The sequence below is a fragment of the Schistocerca americana genome, chromosome X (assembly GCF_021461395.2).
Source record: "Schistocerca americana isolate TAMUIC-IGC-003095 chromosome X, iqSchAmer2.1, whole genome shotgun sequence".
In the NCBI taxonomy this organism is placed as follows: domain Eukaryota; kingdom Metazoa; phylum Arthropoda; class Insecta; order Orthoptera; family Acrididae; genus Schistocerca; species Schistocerca americana.
In genome coordinates, this window is record NC_060130.1 from 674,695,340 (window position 1) to 674,715,888 (window position 20,549).

The 20,549-nt window shown below is 41.8% G+C and overlaps 1 protein-coding gene across 1 annotated transcript in view; it reads left to right on the forward strand.

Annotated features, from left to right (window-relative positions):
- LOC124555552 (potassium voltage-gated channel subfamily H member 2-like) overlaps positions 1 to 20,549 on the forward strand; it is a 1,273,976-nt gene that overhangs the window by 196,240 nt on the left and 1,057,187 nt on the right. Inside the window, exon 2 of the mRNA XM_047129507.1 lies at positions 16,825 to 17,055. Within this exon, the coding sequence (XP_046985463.1) occupies positions 16,825 to 17,055 (231 nt within the window). The remainder of the gene's footprint in view (positions 1 to 16,824; positions 17,056 to 20,549) is intronic.

Genomic DNA, 20,549 nt, shown 5'->3' on the forward strand with positions numbered 1-20,549 from the left:
GACCCAACAGACGTAGAAAACTGGATTTTTGTTATTGATAACTCAGCAGGTTTAAGGTTTATAATTTATATAATAAACAGCTACCAGCCACATGTATGGTTTAAAAAGGTTTGATTATGTTCTGAAGATAATAAACCTTTTTAAACCATACATGTGGCTGGTAGCTGTTTATTATATAAATTATAAACCTTAAGTACATCAGCCACGTTTCTTAACATAATAGCGTTCAGCAGGTTTAGTTTGTACGCTGCTGAAGTATGTAATTACACGTAGACTTAGGTACAAAACCTATTTTTTAAAATGTAGTCATGTTTGTAATCTGAATAAGTGTGCAACGAAGGATACGGAGGAGGCTCACGTATGAAAGCCTCGTAGATTCGTCAGGGGAACCAGTAGCTCAGATGGAGAAGGATGGGGAAAAGAATAGGTATTGGCGTATTTATGGAACATTATGGCATTTATCTTAAGTAATTTAATCAAACCATGGGGAACCTAACAGGATGTCTGCACGGTGCCGGCATGTGTGGCCGAGCGGTTCTAGGCGCTTCAGTGTGGAACCGCGCGACCGCTACGGTCGCAGGTTCGAATCCTGCCACGGGCATGGATGTGTGTGATATCCTTAGGTTAGTTAGGTTTAAGTAGTTCCAAGTTCTAGGGGACTGATGACCTCCGCTGTTAAGTCCCATAGTGCTCAGAGCCATTTGAACCATTTTTTTGTCTGCACGGTGATTTCAGTGACACTCTTCCCGAATGCATTATCTTAACCAGAAGCTCACCTACCTCCTTCTATTTACTGACATAACGTAGCCTATTCTTTTTCAGTCTTATTCGTAGACTAAATTAAATTATTCGTGCCCGCATCTCGTGGTCGTGCGGTAGCGTTCTCGCTTCCCACGCCCGGGTTCCCGGGTTCGATTCCCGGCGGGGTCAGGGATTTTCTCTGCCTCGTGATGGCTGGGTGTTGTGTGCTGTCCTTAGGTTAGTTAGGTTTAAGTAGTTCTAAGTTCTAGGGGACTGATGACCACAGCAGTTGAGTCCCATAGTGCTCAGAGCCATTTGAACCATTTTGAAATTATTCGTTATAAGTAAGATACACGTTCATTAATCCAGTAATAACACATGGTCTTATTGTTCAACATGATAGCTCCCTTTCTTTAACTTAGTCATACTATTAGCTGCTGTAGTTGATTGTCGGCTTGAAAGTGTTGCAAGATTAAAATTTAAACAGTGACTCCAATTTTTTCTTATACAACCACGCTCCCCGTGTGTGAGACGACACACAAGGAACAGTCCATGAACCTTACAAAAGGCTTGTGAGTTTCCTCACGTTCCTGCGCACCGGACTACATGCCGTTAAAAGAAGCTTGTGATTTCTCGATTTGATGTTGTTGCCGTGTAAACTCGAGAATCACTTCAGCACTCGGCAAAATTATCGGAGACTGTGTGGAGAGTTAAGCGGGGCAAGCGAGGCAGGGAGAGCTTCTCGTTGTGCGCCGTGCTATACGTTACAACCAAGTTTTAAGTTTCCTATTAAAGTCCCGTTATTTGCCTCATCCTCATCATTTCATTGACCTTGTATCTTGCTCGTGTTATTGAAAATCGAAAAAAAGACAGGGAAAATTATGGAAAAGATGCTTTGCTAACAGCGGCTGCGCTGCGTGTTTCCAGTGAAAAGTTGTAAAAGGCTAAGTGCACCCCCTGAGTGTCGTCACAGATTACAGGATAAGTGACTACGAGTAACCTCCCTATAGTCACTAACACTGAATGTGAGGCTCAGTTACATAGTTTGTAGTGTGATACGTATTGTTCGGGAAGCTGGGGGAAACCGAGCAAAGCCGATGAAATGTTCCTGTACTCCAAATGACTTCCAAGTTGTAGTAACGTATTTTCGTTGGACCTCTCGCTTGAAGGTAAGTAAAGTTAATTTTTATTAACTATAAAACAGGTAAACTTTAATGCTGAATTTGCTGTCAGTAACAACTGAAAGATTATTCACACCAGTTGCAGGAATGTAAACAGAGGAGCCTACATTAATACTGTTTTGTTACGACACTATATCTCTCTTTGGACTACGAATACTCTGAGTGAAGTTATCTCTCATAAAACTTATTTTGTCACCTTTGAAAATGATACGAAAAATGCCAACTCGCACTGTGGTGTGGATTTGGAATTATCTGTAATACTCCTGTAACTGAGTGGGTAATCCACTTCAGAGGTAGGAGGCATAGCACCTCCAGCAGGCCCACGCCTAATAAAGTTGCGCAGTTTACAAACCACACTTCGGATTACGGACAGCCTTAACTTACCGTTGTATCAGGTGAGGATTGGTACTAGAACAGTATTTTTTCGATATAAAATCCCCTGTCGACGTTATATTGGGAGAATCCGAACTCTGTAGACAAAACTTCGGAGGGTTTTCAGTTATATTTTCTGAGTGTTTTGGTATAAAGGACTCGGTGTATCGTTACAGAGTTAATAATGTAATTACTATTTCTTCGGCTTGTTACGCCTATTACCTTTCTTCCCGTGAAAATACCTTCACATCAGTAGAAAAGCCTGCAATATGCAATTAGTAAAATATAAAACACAAGACGAATAGTAATGCAACAGCCCTCAAAAGAAAAAGTACTGTCATGAAGTTGTCGTCGCTATGAGAACAGCTTAGCACCAGTAAATCCCCGATTCTTTAAAAAACCGAACTCCCATGTATAAAGCTGCTTCAAACGTCTTATTACTTTGCAAATGAGTTAATCTGTTACATATTTGACTACAAGAATGTGAGCGAGAAGAAAAGATTAAAAAGGATTTGAAGTTATGCTTAAAATTCGATGGCAGTCACTGAGTGGTCATATTGCGAAACACCGGATGAATCTAGTCTGTGTAATTTACGCTCAATTTAAGCAAAACCTAATTTTTCACGCATCTCATTTTTTATGACCTCGTATATCATGAACTATTTGCGTACTATGATACAATTTCGCAGTTCATCGGCACAACTCGTCGTGCTCAGTGCTGAGCGTTATGACCCCATGAGCCAGGCGTCTCCAACCCGGAGGGTTGCCAGCTTGTCTTAGGGTCTGCTGAAGAAGTAGACCAGAGATCTTTTTGATTTGATCTATTCATCTGCTCACTGTTCGTTCCCTAGGTCTCTTACCCTCGATCTTCAATTCCGTGATGATTTTCTCTAGATTTTCACCATCTCTTATCACAATATTTCCAAAGAACTATAGTATTTTTGGTTGACACGAGAAGAAAGGCGCCTGGAGATATTGAGTTCGTCAGTAATGGACAAAGCACCCTCCTCTAGCACCAAAGCTCAAATGCATCAATACGCTGCTTATCTCTGGCTCTACGTGTCCATGTTTCGCAACAATAAAATAAGATGGAATATACGAATGTTTCAACGAGCCGGTTCTTTGTGCTGATCGTTATCGCTCTGTTCTGTCAGATCGTGGTGAGTTTCTTCATAAACATTTGCCCTATCGTGATCCATCTTCTTATCTCATCTTCACAGTTTCCCGTTTCGCTTATGACTGACCCAAGACAGATGAATGAATGTACTTCCAGTTCCTTTAATCGGCCTGTGAGTTGAAACTGTGCTCCTAGATCAATTATCATGAGTTTGGACTTGCTGAAATTTATGTCTGACTCGTATGATAGACTAATGTCCTTTACATTTTTTAGTAGCTCAGAAAGTTCATCTTCGCTGGTGGCTAAAAGGACGGAGTCATCAGCAAATCGGTGGTTGTTGTTAATAATTCTACCACCAATTGAGATACCTGTAGTCAAATCATCAAGAGCATTCATAATGACATGCTCTGAATAGATATTGTACAGTTGAGGGGATAGAACACAACCCTGTAAGACATTCCAGCGCTTGCCTTCGCAGCTGTGAGCTGATTCTTGTATGGACTTCTTATCAGTACTGTTAAGTGTTGGGGACACCGAACTCTGAAAGCACCTGCCACAACTTCTCCCAGACACCACAGCAAAGGCTTTACTATAGCCAGGGCAGCAGATGAAAACAGGAACACAGAACTGAAGCGACATCTCGATTATTCGACGTTGTTGTTGTTGTGGTCTTCAGTCCTGAGACTGGTTTGATGCAGCTCTCCATGCTACTCTATCCTGTGCAAGCTTTTTCATCTCCCAGTACCTACTGCAACCTACATCCTTCTGAATCTGCTTAGTGTATTCATCTCGTGGTCTCCCTCTACGATTTTTACCCTCCATGCTGCCCTCCAATACTAAATTGGTGATCCCTTGATGCCTCAGAACATGCCCTACCAACCGATCCCTTCTTCTGGTCAAATTGTGCCACAAACTTCTCTTCTCCCCAATCCTATTCAATACTTCCTCATTAGTTACATGATCTACCCATCTAATCTTCAGCATTCTTCTGTAGCACCACATTTCGAAAGCTTCTATTCTCTTCTTGTCTAAACTATTTATCGTCCATGTTTCACTTCCATACATGGCTACACTCCATACGAATACTTTCAGAAATGACTTCCTGACACTTAAATCAATACTGGATGTTAACAAATTTCTCTTCTTCAGAAACGCTTTCCTTGCCATTGCCAGTCTACATTTTATATCCTCTCTACTTCGACCATCATCAGTTATTTTGCTCCCCAAATAGCAAAACTCCTTTACTACTTTAAGTGCCTCATTTCCTAATCTAATTCCCTCAGCATCACCCGACTTAATTAGGCTACATTCCATTATCCTTGTTTTGCTTTTGTTGATGTTCATCTTATATCCTCCTTTCAAGACACTGTCCATTCCATTCAACTGCTCTTCCAAGTCCTTTGCTGTCTCTGACAGAATTACAATGTCATCGGCGAACCTCAAAGTTTTTATTTCTTCTCCATGAATTTTAATACCTACTCCGAATTTTTCTTTTGTTTCCTTTACTGCTTGCTCAATATACAGATTGAACAACATCGGGGAGAGGCTACAACCCTGTCTTACTCCCTTCCCAACCACTGCTTCCCTTTCATGTCCCTCGACTCTTATAACTGCCATCTGGTTTCTGTACAAATTGTAAATAGCCTTTCGCTCCCTGTATTTTACCCCTGCCACCTTTAGAATTTGAAAGAGAGTATTCCAGTCAACATTGTCAAAAGCTTTCTCTAAGTCTACAAATGCTAGAAACGTAGGTTTGCCTTTCCTTAATCTTTCTTCTAAGATAAGTCGTAAGGTCAGTATTGCCTCACGTGTTCCAGTGTTTCTACGGAATCCAAACTGATCTTCCCCGAGGTTGGCTTCTACTAGTTTTTCCATTCGTCTGTAAAGAATTCGTGTTAGTATTTTGCAGCTGTGACTTATTAAGCTGATAGTTCGGTAATTTTCACATCTGTCAACACCTGCTTTCTTTGGGATTGGAATTATTATATTCTTCTTGAAGTCTGAGGGTATTTCGCCTGTTTCATACATCTTGCTCACCAGATGGTAGAGTTTTGTCAGGACTGGCTCTCCCACGGCCGTCAGTAGTTCCAATGGGATATTGTCTACTCCGGGGGCCTTGTTTCGACTCAGGTCTTTCAGTGCTCTGTCAAACTCTTCACGCAGTATCGTATCTCCCATTTCATCTTCATCTATATCCTCTTCCATTTCCATAATATTGTCCTCAAGTACATCGCCCTTGTATAGACTCTCTATATACTCCTTCCACCTTTCTGCTTTCCCTTCTTTGCTTAGCACTGGGTTTCCATCTGAGCTCTTGATATTCATACAAGTCGTTCTCTTATCTCCAAAGGTCTCTTTAATTTTCCTGTAGGCGGTATCTATCTTACCCCTAGTGAGATAGGCCTCTACATCCTTACATTTGTCCTCTAGCCATCCCTGCTTAGCCATTTTGCACTTCCTGTCGATCTCATTTTTGAGACATTTGTATTCCTTTTTGCCTGTTTCACTTACTGCATTTTTATATTTTCTCCTTTCATCAATTAAATTCAATATTTCTTCTGTTACCCAAGGATTTCTACTAGCCCTCGTCTTTTTACCTACTTGATCCTCTGCTGCCTTCACTACTTCATCCCTCAAAGCTACCCATTCTTCTTCTACTGTATTTATTTCCCCCATTCCTGTCAATTGCTCCCTTATGCTCTCCCTGAATCTCTGTACAACCTCTGGTTCTTTTAGTTTATCCAGGTCCCATCTCCTTAAATTCCCACCTTTTTGCAGTTTCTTCAGTTTTAATCTACAGGTCATAACCAATAGATTGTGGTCAGAGTCCACATCTGCTCCTGGAAATGTCTTACAATTTAAAACCTGGTTCCTAAATCTCTGTCTTACCATTATATAATCTATCTGATACCTTTTAGTATCTCCAGGGTTCTTCCATGTATACAACCTTCTTTCATGATTCTTAAACCAAGTGTTAGTTATGATTATGTTGTGCTCTGTGCAAAATTCTACCAGGCGGCTTCCTCTTTCATTTCTGTCCCCCAATCCATATTCACCTACTATGTTTCCTTCTCTCCCTTTTCCTACACTCGAATTCCAGTCACCCATGACTATTAAATTTTCGTCTCCCTTCACAATCTGAATAATTTCTTTTATTTCATCATACATTTCTTCAATTTCTTCGTCATCTGCAGAGCTAGTTGGCATATAAACTTGTACTACTGTAGTAGGTGTGGGCTTCGTATCTATCTTGGCCACAATAATGCGTTCGCTATGCTGTTTGTAGTAGCTTACCCGCATTCCTATTTTCCTATTCATTATTAAACCTACTCCTGCATTCCCCCTATTTGATTTTGTGTTTATAACCCTGTAGTCACCTGACCAGAAGTCTTGTTCCTCCTGCCACCGAACTTCACTAATTCCCACTATATCTAACTTCAACCTATCCATTTCCCTTTTTAAATTTTCTAACCTACCTGCCCGATTAAGGGATCTGACATTCCACGCTCCGATCCGTAGAACACCAGTTTTCTTTCTCCTGATAACGACATCCTCTTGAGTAGTCCCCACCCGGAGATCCGAATGGGGGACTATTTTACCTCCGGAATATTTTACCCAAGAGGACGCCATCATCATGTAATCATACAGTAAAGCTGCATGCCCTCGGGAAAAATTACGGCTGTAGTTTCCCCTTGCTTTCAGCCGTTCGCAGTACCAGCACAGCAAGGCCGTTTTGGTTATTGTTACAAGGCCAGATCAGTCAATCATCCAGACTGTTGCCCTTGCAACTACTGAAAAGGCTGCTGCCCCTCTTCAGGAACCACATGTTTGTCTGGCCTCTCAACAGATACCCCTCCGTTTGGTTGCACCTACGGTACGGCTATCTGTATCGCTGAGGCACGCAAGCCTCCCCACCAACGGCAAGGTCCATGGTTCATGGGGGGGCTTCAAACGCTGATTTATTATCTAGAGCAAAATTTTGCTCGAGTGGGATATGAGAGCAATAGTTCGGTAGTTTGAGCAGTTCGTGATTGACCCGTTCTTGTGTAGGAAGATGAAAAGAGACTTGGCCCGTCTTCTGGCCACTCGACGTATGATCAGAATATGTTCACGAGTTCATTTTCCTTCAACAAAACTTGCTTGTTCTTGAGATATGTGCGGCTGAATATGCGGCTTCAAACGCTGATTTATTATCTAGAGCAAAATTTTGCTCGAGTGGGATATGAGAGCAATAGTTCGGTAGTTTGAGCAGTTCGTGATTGACCCGTTCTTGTGTAGGAAGATGAAAAGAGACTTGGCCCGTCTTCTGGCCACTCCCCAGTTTCCCACGTTCTTGTACACAATGAATGCAGCACATCAACACCGACATGCCCAATTTCTTTAACCATCTCCCGGGATATACACTCTACACCAGGGGATTCATAGTTCATCAGATGTTTAATTGCGTTTTTTATTTCGCTCGGTAAGACTGTATGTTCTGATGTATGTTCCTCAACTGCCCGACTGTCCATACTGTTGTTCATTCCAAAATACAACTGCCCACACTACTGTTTCCACCTAGCAATAGCGTCTTTTTGTCTGCGATAGGATTGCCATTCTCATCATCTACCACCACGTACGAGAATTGAATTCACTCGTGATGCCGTTGAGTTCCTTGAAGAGATCACGTATTTTATTGTGATTAAAATGTTGTTCCATCTCATCACAGATACTGTCCATGAGGTGTGACCTGTACTTTCTACCCTTCCGTTGTATATCTCTGTACATGTTCTTATATCTGCCTTGATCCTGAGATGACGTTGGAAATGGTGTTATAGACAGTCATGCTGTTACTCACACATCTAGTAAGTATCCAGCACATTGATTTCTCTCACCTAGACCATAAGGTCCAACAGCAGATTGTAAGTGCGTGTCTTGTGTAGTATCTCCAATTTTAGCATTGAAGTCTTCTTGAATTATTACCTGTTCTTTATTAGGTTTCGTACCAAGTAATTGTTACAGTTGTCCATAGAACTCCTCTGTCTCCTCATTTGAGTTTATACGGAGAAACATTCAATTTGATAGTCATTACCGGGTTTATAACCGATAACACAGTTTTTCAGATTTCTAGGAACGAATATTGCAACACCATTTTTGCTTCGGTCACTGCTTCCTGAAAATTACACGATGTTCCTTCCTTGGTTCATGAATTGGTCACTTCCCCTCCAGTGAGTCTCACTAAGCCCAATAAGCCGGCCGGAGTGGCCGTGCGGTTCTAGGCGCTACAATCTGGAACCGCGAGACCGCTACGGTCGCAGGTTCGAATCCAGCCTCGGGCATTGATGTGTGTGATGTCCTTAGGTTAGTCAGATTTAAGTAGTTCTAAGTTCTAGGGGACTGATGACCTCAGAAGTTGAGTCCCACAGTGCTCAGAGCCAAGCCCAATAATATCCAGGTCATTCGCTCTCATTTCTCTTTCTACTGTTGTAAATTTTGCTGTCTTAAGAACTCCACCCACATTCCATGCTGCAATCTTTCTTACATGTACAGGGTTAGTTTCCACTGTGGTGTTGGTCTAATGACTTCTTTCAATCCTGTCCCCCTGAATGAATCCGACTGGGAACTTGAAGCTCCGTGTAATTTAGAACTGAGAAAAACAGTTGGGTTCTCATGAGAAAACTTGTAATTGGAAACCCCTTTCGCAATGTTATATTCCTCCGACATATCGAACAGGGGACTACTCGACGCACCACCATGGCCGTGTACCGAACTATGACATATCATAACAGTCAGTACATTGCGAGCGTAGCTCTCGTATAGAGCAGACGTTGAGCAGATGGCGGCTCTAACCATTACTATACCTGCGCAATGTTTATTTTTGAACACCTACCATCATTTGGAGAATAGACGTGCCAGTGGACGATGAATGTTGCAACCACAGAAGAAAAAACTCAAATGATCTTGATTGACAGAGAATGTAGGAGAAATGTTGACGCAGCTGTTGCCTTGTATGCCGATCGTTTTCTAGAGAGAGTTCACTCTCGTTCGTTCTTTTACAGGTCTGTGAACAACTTTATGTCTGATGGCAGCGTAAAATTATTCTTCTCCAAAACATCCCATAACCAGCGTACAAAAAAGCGAATTGTAAGGTTTACTACAGAGTTTATTTACATGTGGTACATACATTCAATATTTGTTCTTAACCCACCTCATTTAACAATAAAAATCAATTTTATACCATACAATTAAGGGGCAGACAAGTTTGAAGCCCTGTTTAAGCAGAAAAAAGCGTTAAACTGTTTTTCTAGATAACACAAATTTCTGACAGACTTTTTTTATGAAAATGAGGCAGCTCTTTCTTCATAATTATGAGAATAAGGTAAATTTTAGGATTTGCCTTGGGTCAATAGCAGTCTGTATGTACATTTAACTTCAACCCTGTCGATAATAGAACACACAATAAGTACTGGCCCTTGTGATTTATAAGGGGCGATCAAAAAGTTTCCGTTCTAAGGCCATACAGTCCAGAATCGGTATGGCAATCAGGCAAAATCACCGTGAGCATTGCGGCAATCATCCCAGGTTGAAGACACCGTGTCCTGCTGCGTCAAGAAGTCCGCAACTGCCTGCTGCACATCATTGTACGACAAGAATCGTTGACCCTTCAAGGCCTTTCTTAAGGTACTGTAGACGTGATAATCGCAAAGCGAGAGATCAGAAGAACAGGGCGGGCGCCCCAGTGCCTCCCACCTGAGTTGCCGTAGCCTCTGCATTATAATATTTGCGATGCGGGGACTTGAGTTATCAGTAAGCAGCAGCACCCTTTGTCGCAGTTTTCCCGGTTATAGACAGACGTGCTGCCCCATTCACATTTTTCACTCTCCAATGGATGTCTAACGGTGTTTGCCCTTCGGCAGCGAAGAAAAGAATAGGAGCACATTGGTCCTGTTTGGACGCATTTGGTAATAACATCACCATAGATTACGTTTCGGCATTTACCGCACGCCTGTCGGAAAGACACCAATGCCACACGAATCCCATTCATACATGTCGATGCTTGTATGCCCGCATTGGAGTGAGTTGCGCTACGTTACTTATTCGATACAGCAACACTCTGAAACGGAAACTTTTTGACTGTCCATTACGTAATGTTAAAGAAATCTCGATGTGACGATGCGAAGCACTGCGTTGGTGTCATCGAATACTATGTAGTTACAGTTTCCAGCGTTTACAAAGCTCACACATGAATCTTCCTCTAATTAACAATTACCATGGAGCAATGTTTAAACAACCACATTTTTACTGTCGGATCCAAAGACCATCCATGGCAGTTTTTCTATGTAGTTGTATAGACTTTAGCGTCTTATACGATCCAGCATGTGCTCAGTATAATGGCTGACTACTGACTTTGTCCTCAGTTGGCGCCCTCTCCATATGCCTTACACCTTATGCACTGGCGCGCTTTTGCCTCCTTAACATACAGAGACTCTTCGTGTCTCACCGTTACAGTTCTGTAGACCGCATACATGGAACATTAACCTATTCAATATTTTTACGGATTAAATTACATGTATAGAAAATTTTCATATTTGGTACAAAATTAGAAATAAACATAAAAAGTGATAGATTATACATAAAATGTAGGCAAAAAATTATCTACAAACGACTGAGAATTATGGATGATATAAATTGATTAGAAACGAGCAGTACTGGATGAAATCTCGGGGCTAAGAGCAAAGTGGCCATTACCATAGTCAAGTAACGTGCGTGAATGGAACAAGTTCGTTTTTAGACAAGACGCAAATCGCGTACCGTTGCAGACACGTTCAGTTCAATGCAGACACAAAGAAATATGATGGAAAGAAATCAAACTAAACGCAATTCCTCTGCAACGAACCACAAGAGACTACAGGTCCTTGTACCAAAATTTTTAGTAGATATCCCTGAACAACCTCCGACATTTTGTTGTTGGAGTTCGGGTTCACAGTCTAGTGAAAACTTTTAACGTAATTTACCAGGGAGGGTTTGGGTTATTGAAGGTGTCATACCGAATTTGCGGATTTAGCTTTTTCTTTAGATAAATACAAATAGCGAATTCTACTAGCCGGAAGCTGGAAAGATGTTGAAACACGATAGAGATATAAAATACTCTAACTGTAGTCAAACGAAATTAACGTGCCGAATATTCCCTCATTCAGTATTATACGTTCACAACAATTCAGTTACTGTACTCATCAGTCTGAAAAATGGTGCATGATACTGCTCTCCACACTAAACTATCTTATGCAATATCTTCTCTTATGTGTGTAATTACTGCAGCCTTTATTCGTCGTAAACTACTTACTGTTTTCGTATGTTGCCCCCCCCCCCCCTCAATATTTTACCCCCACACTTAACTCCATTACGGATTTTACGATTGCTTGTTGCCTCAAAAATTAAACTATTAACCGATCAATTCTGTAGTTAAGTTGTGCAACGAAGCCCTTTTCAGTGCGTCTTTATAAGTTTACCTATAAAGCCATCAGTGTTCTTCCGCGCCGCGATGTATCAAAAACTTCTCTCCTTGTCTGTACTCTTTATCGTGCACGTTTCGCTTCCATATAAGGCTTCACTGCAGACTTCCTAACGCAGAGATTTATATTCGATGTTAACGAATTTCCATTCCCTTTCCTTTCCAGTGGGCCCGCAGCTTGCGTGTTGGTGGAGAACGACATGTTTTAAATACTAGCTTTTTGCTGCACTGTTTATTTACTTGTAGTGATACAAGTTATACAACGATCTCGTTTCGGCCTTTTGCTGTTATCAAGTCTACCTGTGAAGATGGTATAATAAGTATACGTTTTAGTCTACATGTGGCATCTTATGCTTACGTCTTAGCTGGTGTGACGTAGTCCGTTTGACGTCTTGGAGCGGAAATGTCGGTTGTCTTGTTGTTATAACGTGATCATATAATTTATAAGTTTACTTTCTATTTGTGTGATCGTATAAAGTTGTTTTTGCCACCATTCTTAACGACGTCGGCTCCAACGATGCTTTACGTTTATAATGGAATTTCTATTTCGCAGAAAAATCAGTTATTACGTTTAATTTTTCAGAGATAGAATTTTGTGGTTTTATGTAAATAGTAAGTGTACTGTTTCTTTGTGCTTACCGCTATAATGTACCCTTTTTATGCTAAAATGTCAATAAAATTATCGAGGTATTTAATTATGTTTAAAATCCGTTTGTTCGCTGAGTACGTGTTCTGGGTATATAATAAACATTTTGGAGGAAATGGAGATTTACACTCATACAGAAAAATACCCAGAAGACATCCCCAACGAACAATCAGATTAAAAAATTAAAAATATCTCGAAAATGTTTTTGGCATTAAAAAGGAAAAGGGTAAACTATCATGTAAACACAAAACAACAGAACACTTATCATTTACGTAGAAACCATAAAATATTATCTCTGAAAAATAAACGTAATCGCTGACTTTCTTCAAAACACAGATTCCGTTATAAACATATAGCATCGCTGGAGCAAAAGCTATTAAAAAAAATTGTAAAAAATAACTTTAGAAGATCACGCAAATAAAAAGCAAACATATAAATTACATGATCATATCATAACAAAAAGACAACCGATATTTACGCTCCAAGATGCCATACAGAACACGTCATACCAGCTAAGACGTAAGCATAAGGTGTCATACGTAGACACAGACTTAAGGACCAATGTTATGTCTAATGTACCATCTTCAAAGGTACACTTGATATTGGGAAAACGCCGAACGGAGCTCGTCGTGTAACTTGTATCGGTACGAATAAATAAACAAATAAATAGCACAGCAAAAAATTTGTACTTAAAATTTCTCTTTCTCAGGAACACTTTTCTTTCTATAAACAGTTTGCATTTTACAGCCTTTTTGTCTTGTCATCGTCATTTATGTTGTGGCCGTACCTAAAGTTTACTATTAGTGTAGCTGCTCTATTAAACAGTGTCCCATAAGCGCAAACCAGTTGTGTCTCTACCCGCGGTTACTCGTACTTTAGGTACGTGGGCTATGCACGGCTCTGTTTAAAAAGAATATCTCTATGTAGTCATATGGTCGAGCCGCGCATGTGTACTTTCATGCCCCGCAGCTAATTCGCTGCAGATAACAACCCTTAGTTGTCATCGCCGGCCGGGGTGGCCGAGCGATTAGCCGGCACGGTAGCTCAGCGTAGTCAGTCAGAGGGTTAGTTGCCCTCTGTAATAAAAAAAACTGAGTTAATAGATCAACGACGAACTTAAAACGGATGTCACGACGTCCGCCCTGACCAGATGCAACGAACAAAAGCGAACAAAATTAGATTAAAAAAAAAGGAGCGGTTCTAGGCGCTACAGTCTGGAACCGCGCGACCGCTACGGTCGCAGGTTCGAATCCTGCCTCGGGCATGGATGTGTGTGATGTCCTTAGGTTAGTTAGGTTTAAGTAGTTCTAAGTTCTAGGGGACTGATGACTTCAGAATTCAAGTCCCATAGTGCTCAGAGCCGTTTGAACCAATTTTTTGGTTGTCATCCTACAGTCAAATAGTCTATGCATTGGCTAGAATTGCGAGTTAATAAAATACACATAAATACAAAATAAAAGTTAAATGAATAATTTATTAACAAGGATTCTATTCTAACATCTGTAATTGATGTAGACAACAGATAATTATGTCGAATAATGTTTATTCCAGAAGGGACATCTCAAATAAACGGGAAGTGAAATTAAAATACAGACAGAAAATACCCTTATCATATGTAGTTACGTTGAGAGCGTTACGAGAGTGGTAGCAAATCCCAAACTAAGTAGTCATCAAAGTTACGCGAAATTAAGTCCATTTCGTAATCATAATACACGAAATATTCACCAGCTCAAAACAGTTCACAGTTTAAAATAATGATTTACAAATTATCACATAAGATAAGGAATAGTAACTCACACTATGTCTATCCCTTGCTCCGTAATACAAGCGGAAGAACTTAAAGAGTCCTACACTGCAGCATATTCAGACCTTACGAAATATAAAGTCCCTTCAGAAGTCAAAATATGGTAGTAGCCGTTCACTGCCCAGAATCGAATACCTGCACGATTGAATACCACACGATACCACAGGCAGGTCTGCCTCCTTCCAGAACTCTCGTAAAAGTGCCACCAATCGCTTCCTTGAGCTCTTCACTCTAAAAAGTGTCTTTCTCCACTTTTCTCCTATCGTGTTCGCCTACTGTCAGCTTTTACATTAGTTGAGGGCAGTCCCCATCAAAAATACGTAGGCCTACTTCTTATGTTCTACAGACACGATTTGAATCAACGTGGCCACTTTCCGGGCAAACTAATATATTACAACAATATTTAAATAAAGAAATGTCATAAAAATTCGATTCCACTCAGATCATTTACGATAGATACAAGTAACTTTGGTTCAAAAATGAGACAGCATTCTTACGCAAGTGCGCTCACGATAAATAACAATAGATTGTCGCTAAATATTGTTAAACAATTATTTAGGCCCGCTTGTCAGAAGCGTCTTTTGGCACTCTTTTACAAAGGTGGTGTCAGCTAAGACGCGTGATTAAATTACAACCATTTTGTATTTTCAGTTGTAATTAATATTTAAATAAAGTTACTGGGAAAGTAGTAAACTGTTCATTAAATAAATACACAAGTAATAACAAAATGTGAGGTATTCATGTTATATTCATTTGCTGTGCAATTAAGGGGTACATGATCTTCTGACAACATTTAGATAGTGAAAAGATATAAAAAACGTAATGTATGAAGAAATAAAATAGATACAGATAGGTAGCTCTCAGAGATGATAGCTATAGTTCAATGCTGTCATCTTAGATATCGTATGTTGAAATCGCACGAAGCGTTTAAAATTTGTTAATTCTAAGGTTCACTGTGAACATTTTTTTTCGCTGTGAAATATTAACTTCTGTAGTTTTGAAGATACTGAAATACTATTGTGTCAAATTCAAATGGCTCTGAGCACTATGGGACTCAACTGCTGTGGTCATAAGTCCCCTAGAACTTAGAACTACTTAAACCTAACTAACCTAAGGACAGCACACAACACCCAGCCATCACGAGGCAGAGAAAATCCCTGACCCCGCCGGGAATCGAACCCGGGAACCCGGGCGTGGGAAGCGAGAACGCTACCGCACGACCACGAGATGCGGGCACTATTGTGTCACTGTATGCACCTCATTTTTCTGAGATCGCAGATGTATTCAGATTTGCTTTAATATGTGACTTAATTATTATAGATTTTTGAAGAGCTGTAAGAAGCTATCTTTCAGCCGTCTGACACTTCGTCAATTGAAACTTCCTGGCAGATTAAAACTGTGTGCCCGACCGAGACTCGAACTCGGGGCCTTTGCCTTTCGCGGGCAAGTGCTCTACCATCTGAGCTACCGAAGCACGACTCACGCCCGGTCCTCACAGCTTTACTTTTGCCAAGGCAAAGGTCCCGAGTTCGAGTCTCGGTCGGGCACACAGTTTTAATCTGCCAGGAAGTTTCATATCAGCGCACACTCCGCTGCAGAGTGAAAATCTCATTCTGGACTTCGTCAATTCTTGGACCATCTCCTGCACAAAGGCTATGTGAGCTACAGCCGTCCAAATTTCCTGATAAGGGATTCACCCATTTTCGGCGACGCTGTTCGCTGGACTCGCCCGTACCAGTCGCCCAGCCGGACCTGCTGTGGCACGTCTTGAGCCCTGGGCCCGTTTGCGTTCAGCCGTACAATAATTTCACCTCTCCTCATACGTCTTACAGGCGGGCAAATCGCTCGTATACATGCGCGTTAAATTACAACTCCTGTCTGTTATATTAATGTCTTCTACTTTCTGTGCGTTATTTCCTAATCTGTTTCTTGTAGAATCATCTGACTTCATTCGCTACACTTCATTAATCTTGTCTTACTTGTATTGTTGTTGTTGTTGTGTTAAAGTAAAAAGACTGGTCTGATGCATCTCTCCACATTAGTGTATCCTGTGCAAGCCTCTTCATCTCCACATTACCACTGCAACCTACAGTCATATGACCTGCTTTGGTCTCCCTGTAATATTTTTACTCTCATTTTAAGTCCCACCATTACCAAATTTACAGTCCCTCAATGCCTCACTACGTGTCTTTCTTTTAGTTAAACTGTACCGTATATGTACTTCTGTACGTGTTGTACACAGCATTTCTATTCTTGCATTTAATCCACGATAACTTCAGAACTTCAAAGAGTATGTTCCGGTCAACATTGTCAAAAACTTTTTTCTAAATCTTCTGTGCTGTAAATGAAAGTTTTACCTTCTTTCTAAGAAAAGTTATAAGATCAGTATTGCTTCGTGTGTTCCTTCTTTTTCCTAAACCCAAACTGATGTGCCCCCCCAGGTGGGTTCACCCTCGTGATGACGTGTTGCAGACCGGAGCTTCCTGGTGGCGAACGCGCAGCGGGGGCTATGCCACATCATCTACTGCTCGGACGGCTTCTGCCGCATGACGGGCTTCAGCAGGGCGGAGGTGATGCAGCGGCCCGCGTCCTGCGAGTTCCTGCACGGGCCGCTCACCTCGCAGCACGCCGCCCAGGTCGTCCGCGACGCGCTCGCCGTCGGCGCCGAGAAGCACTTCGAGATCCTCTACTACCGCAAAGACGGTCAGTAGCCCACTGCTGTCCTGGAGTACCTTGTACAACATCTCAAGATGCCACGAATTCCTATAAAATTATAAAAATATTAGGAAAAGGATAGACTGCTGCTCACCGTAAAGATCTCTTGAGTTGCAGACAGGCAAAATGAAAAGATTGTTATACAATATAGATTCAGCCAAAGCCTTCTTCAGCAGAGAGCACACACACACACACACACACACAAGCAAGCACGACCTATGCACACACGACCACCACCACCAGTATGTCAGGTCGGACCTGCCGGTGGTAGCGATCATGGGTGCAAGAGATGTACTTGCTTGATTGGATGTGTGTGTGTGTGTGTGTGTGTGTGTGTGTGTGTGTGTGTTCTGGCTCAAATGGCTCTGAGCGCTATGGAACTTAACATCTTAGGTCATCAGTACCCTAGAACTTAGAACTACTATAACCTAACTAACCTAAGGACATCACACACATCCATGCCCGAGGCAGGATTCGAACCTGCGACCTTAGTGGTCGCGCGGTTCCAGACTGAAGCGCCTAGAACCGCTCGGCCACAACGTGTGTGTGTTCTTTTTGCTGAAGAAGTCATTGGTAGAAAGCTATAATGTCTAACAGTTCTTTCACTGTGCCTGCCTGCAACTCAGTGATTCATCTTTACGGTGAGTAGCAATCTATCCTTTTCCTAATGTTGTTGCTATTCCAGCTTGGAGTTGCCGTTGTTAAAACTATATTTTGAAATTTGTGAGTAAATGGCTACGTTTCAGCAAAATCTCTAAGGGTGAGTATAAAACTGCCGAGAGACGGAAGTTATTCGAAATGAGTTCGGATATTATCAGTGTAATAAACGAAGCGTTGGGCCATCACTAGATACCCCGAGAAACCTTACGTACGAGGGCGGTTCAATAAGTAATGCAACACATTTTTTTTCTCGGCCAATTTTGGTTGAAAAAACCGGAAATTTCTTGTGGAATATTTTCAAACATTGCCGCTTCGTCTCGTATAGCTTCATTGACTTCCGACAGGTGGCAGCGCTGTACGGAGCTGTTAAAATGGCGTCTGTAACGGATGTGCGTTGCAAACAACGGACAGTGATCGAGTTTCTTTTGGCGGAAAACCAGGGCATCTCAGTTATTCATAGGCGCTTGCAGAATGTCTACGGTAATCTGGCAGTGGACAAAAGCGCGGTGAGTCGTTGGGCAAAGCGTGTGTCATCATCGCCGCAAGGTCAAGCAAGACTGTCTGATTTCCCGCGTGCGGGCCGGCCGTGCACAGCTGTGACTCCTGCAATGGCGGAGCGTGCGAACACACTCGTTCGAGATGATCGACGGATCACCATCAAACAACTCTGTGCTCAACTTGACATCTCTGTTGGTAGTGCTGTCACAATTGTTCACCAGTTGGGACATTTAAAGGTTTGTTCCCACTGGCCCCCCCCCTGTCTAACCGAACACCATAAAGAGCAAAGGAGAGCCATCTGTGCGGAATTGCTTGCTCGTCATGTGGCTGAGGGTGACAATTTCTTGTCAAAGATTGTTACAGGCGATGAAACATGGGTTCATCACTTCGAACCTGAAACAAAACGGCAATCAATGGAGTGGCGCCACATCCACTCCCCTACCAAGAAAAAGTTTAAAGCCATACCCTCAGCCGGTAAAGTCATGGTTACAGTCTTCTGGGACGCTGAAGGGGTTATTCTGTTCGATGTCCTTCCACATGGTCAAACGATCAACTCTGAAGTGTATTGTGCTACTCTTCAGAAATTGAAGAAACGACTTCAGCGTGTTCGTAGGCACAAAAATCTGAACGAACTTCTCCTTCTTCATGACAACGCAAGACCTCACACAAGTCTTCGCACCCAAGAGGAGATCACAAAACTTCAGTGGACTGTTCTTCCTCATGCACCTTACAGCCCCGATCTCGCACCGTCGGATTTCCATATGTTTGGCCCAATGAAGGACGCAATCCGTGGGAGGCACTACGCGGATGATGAAGAAGTTATTGATGCAGTACGATGTTGGCTCCGACATCGACCAGTGGAATGGTACCGTGCAGGCATACAGGCCCTCATTTCAAGGTGGCGTAAGGCCGTAGCATTGAATGGAGATTACGTTGAAAAATAGTGTTGTGTAGCTAAAAGATTGGGGAATAACCTGGTGTATTTAAATGCTGAATAAAACAACCCCTGTTTCAGAAAAAAATGTGTTGCATTACTTATTGAATTGCCCTCGTATATCAGTCATTGGTCAACGATCTCTGCGGTGAAGTTAGCGCGCATATTTCAACCTGCAGGCTTTCGTAGCCGCTATCATGGAAGGCGAAATCCTGCAGGCTGTTGGCTGTCATGTTTATCCTCAATTTTTTCATTACATTTCACTGATCTCCTCCAGGATCTTCCGGTATTCTCTGTTAGCTGAACAGTGTTGAAAACCAGTATCGCGTTCAGTTGTAAAAGGAAAGAAGTTTGGTAACTACGTGAAAATTTTCCACCTACTGTTGGTGGGCCACCGTCATCGGATAGATGGCGATAACAGACAGCCAAAGAGAGAGATAATGTGTACCACAACATTGTTGTCGAACCGGGAGGTGGCTTCCTGGTTGTTGTTTTTCTTCCTCTCGCACATTAGTTGTCTATTTACTTCCTTTATGGCGGAGAGCCAAGGAACTGGGAAGCTACGTTGTTGAAATCTAGCGGCAGTTTTCTTGATGTTCCGCTGTCGTAGACTTCAGAAATTGCTTTCAACGGGCGTGGCATTTGTGCTTTAATCCGTTTCAATTAGTTTTAAACGCGTGTGGCATTCGTGCTTTAATCCGTTTCAATTAGTTTTAAACCCGTTTGGCATTCGTACTTTAATGTGCTTTTATGTGTTTGTACACCTACTGACTACATCGTGATCCAAACAAAGAACACCTAGCTTTTTTTAAAAAAATGTCGACCATCCTTCCAGAACTTCCTTTGCAAAGAAAAAACGGGGAACATTTTTTGCATTTAAAATGCTTCGCACAATCGCTGGAGACATACTAAGTAGCCTAACAACGAAAGTTCGATGTAATCAGAGAGATGCTGTGTGTCGTGAATTATGAAACGTTTTCATTTCAGCAGCACACCAAAGTCTCCCTAATAAAGTATACATTGCTGCCAAAATTTTTTATACTCCTCACTGAACGTCTACTGTTTGTCGTTGGGATATACGTAAAGGGGCATATAAATGCTGGCACAGTGCGTCACCACAAAATTCACATGTTTTTTGTCAAAATTAATCAACGGAGACAGCTGAATAATTCCGTGTGAAGTGCAAATTTACCGACCCAGAAGATCGAATATTTCATCAGATAGTTTACAGACGGTGCTGTCGGGTGGAAATGCCAGGCAAATAATGCTGCTGGTAAGGCTAAGAAATTCACTAATAGGGACGTTCGAGCGCTGAGCGCAATCTACTGTTTTCATTATTTATTGTAGTGGATTTCCGTTGAAGTCCTCGTGTGGAGGTTAGCAACAGAAC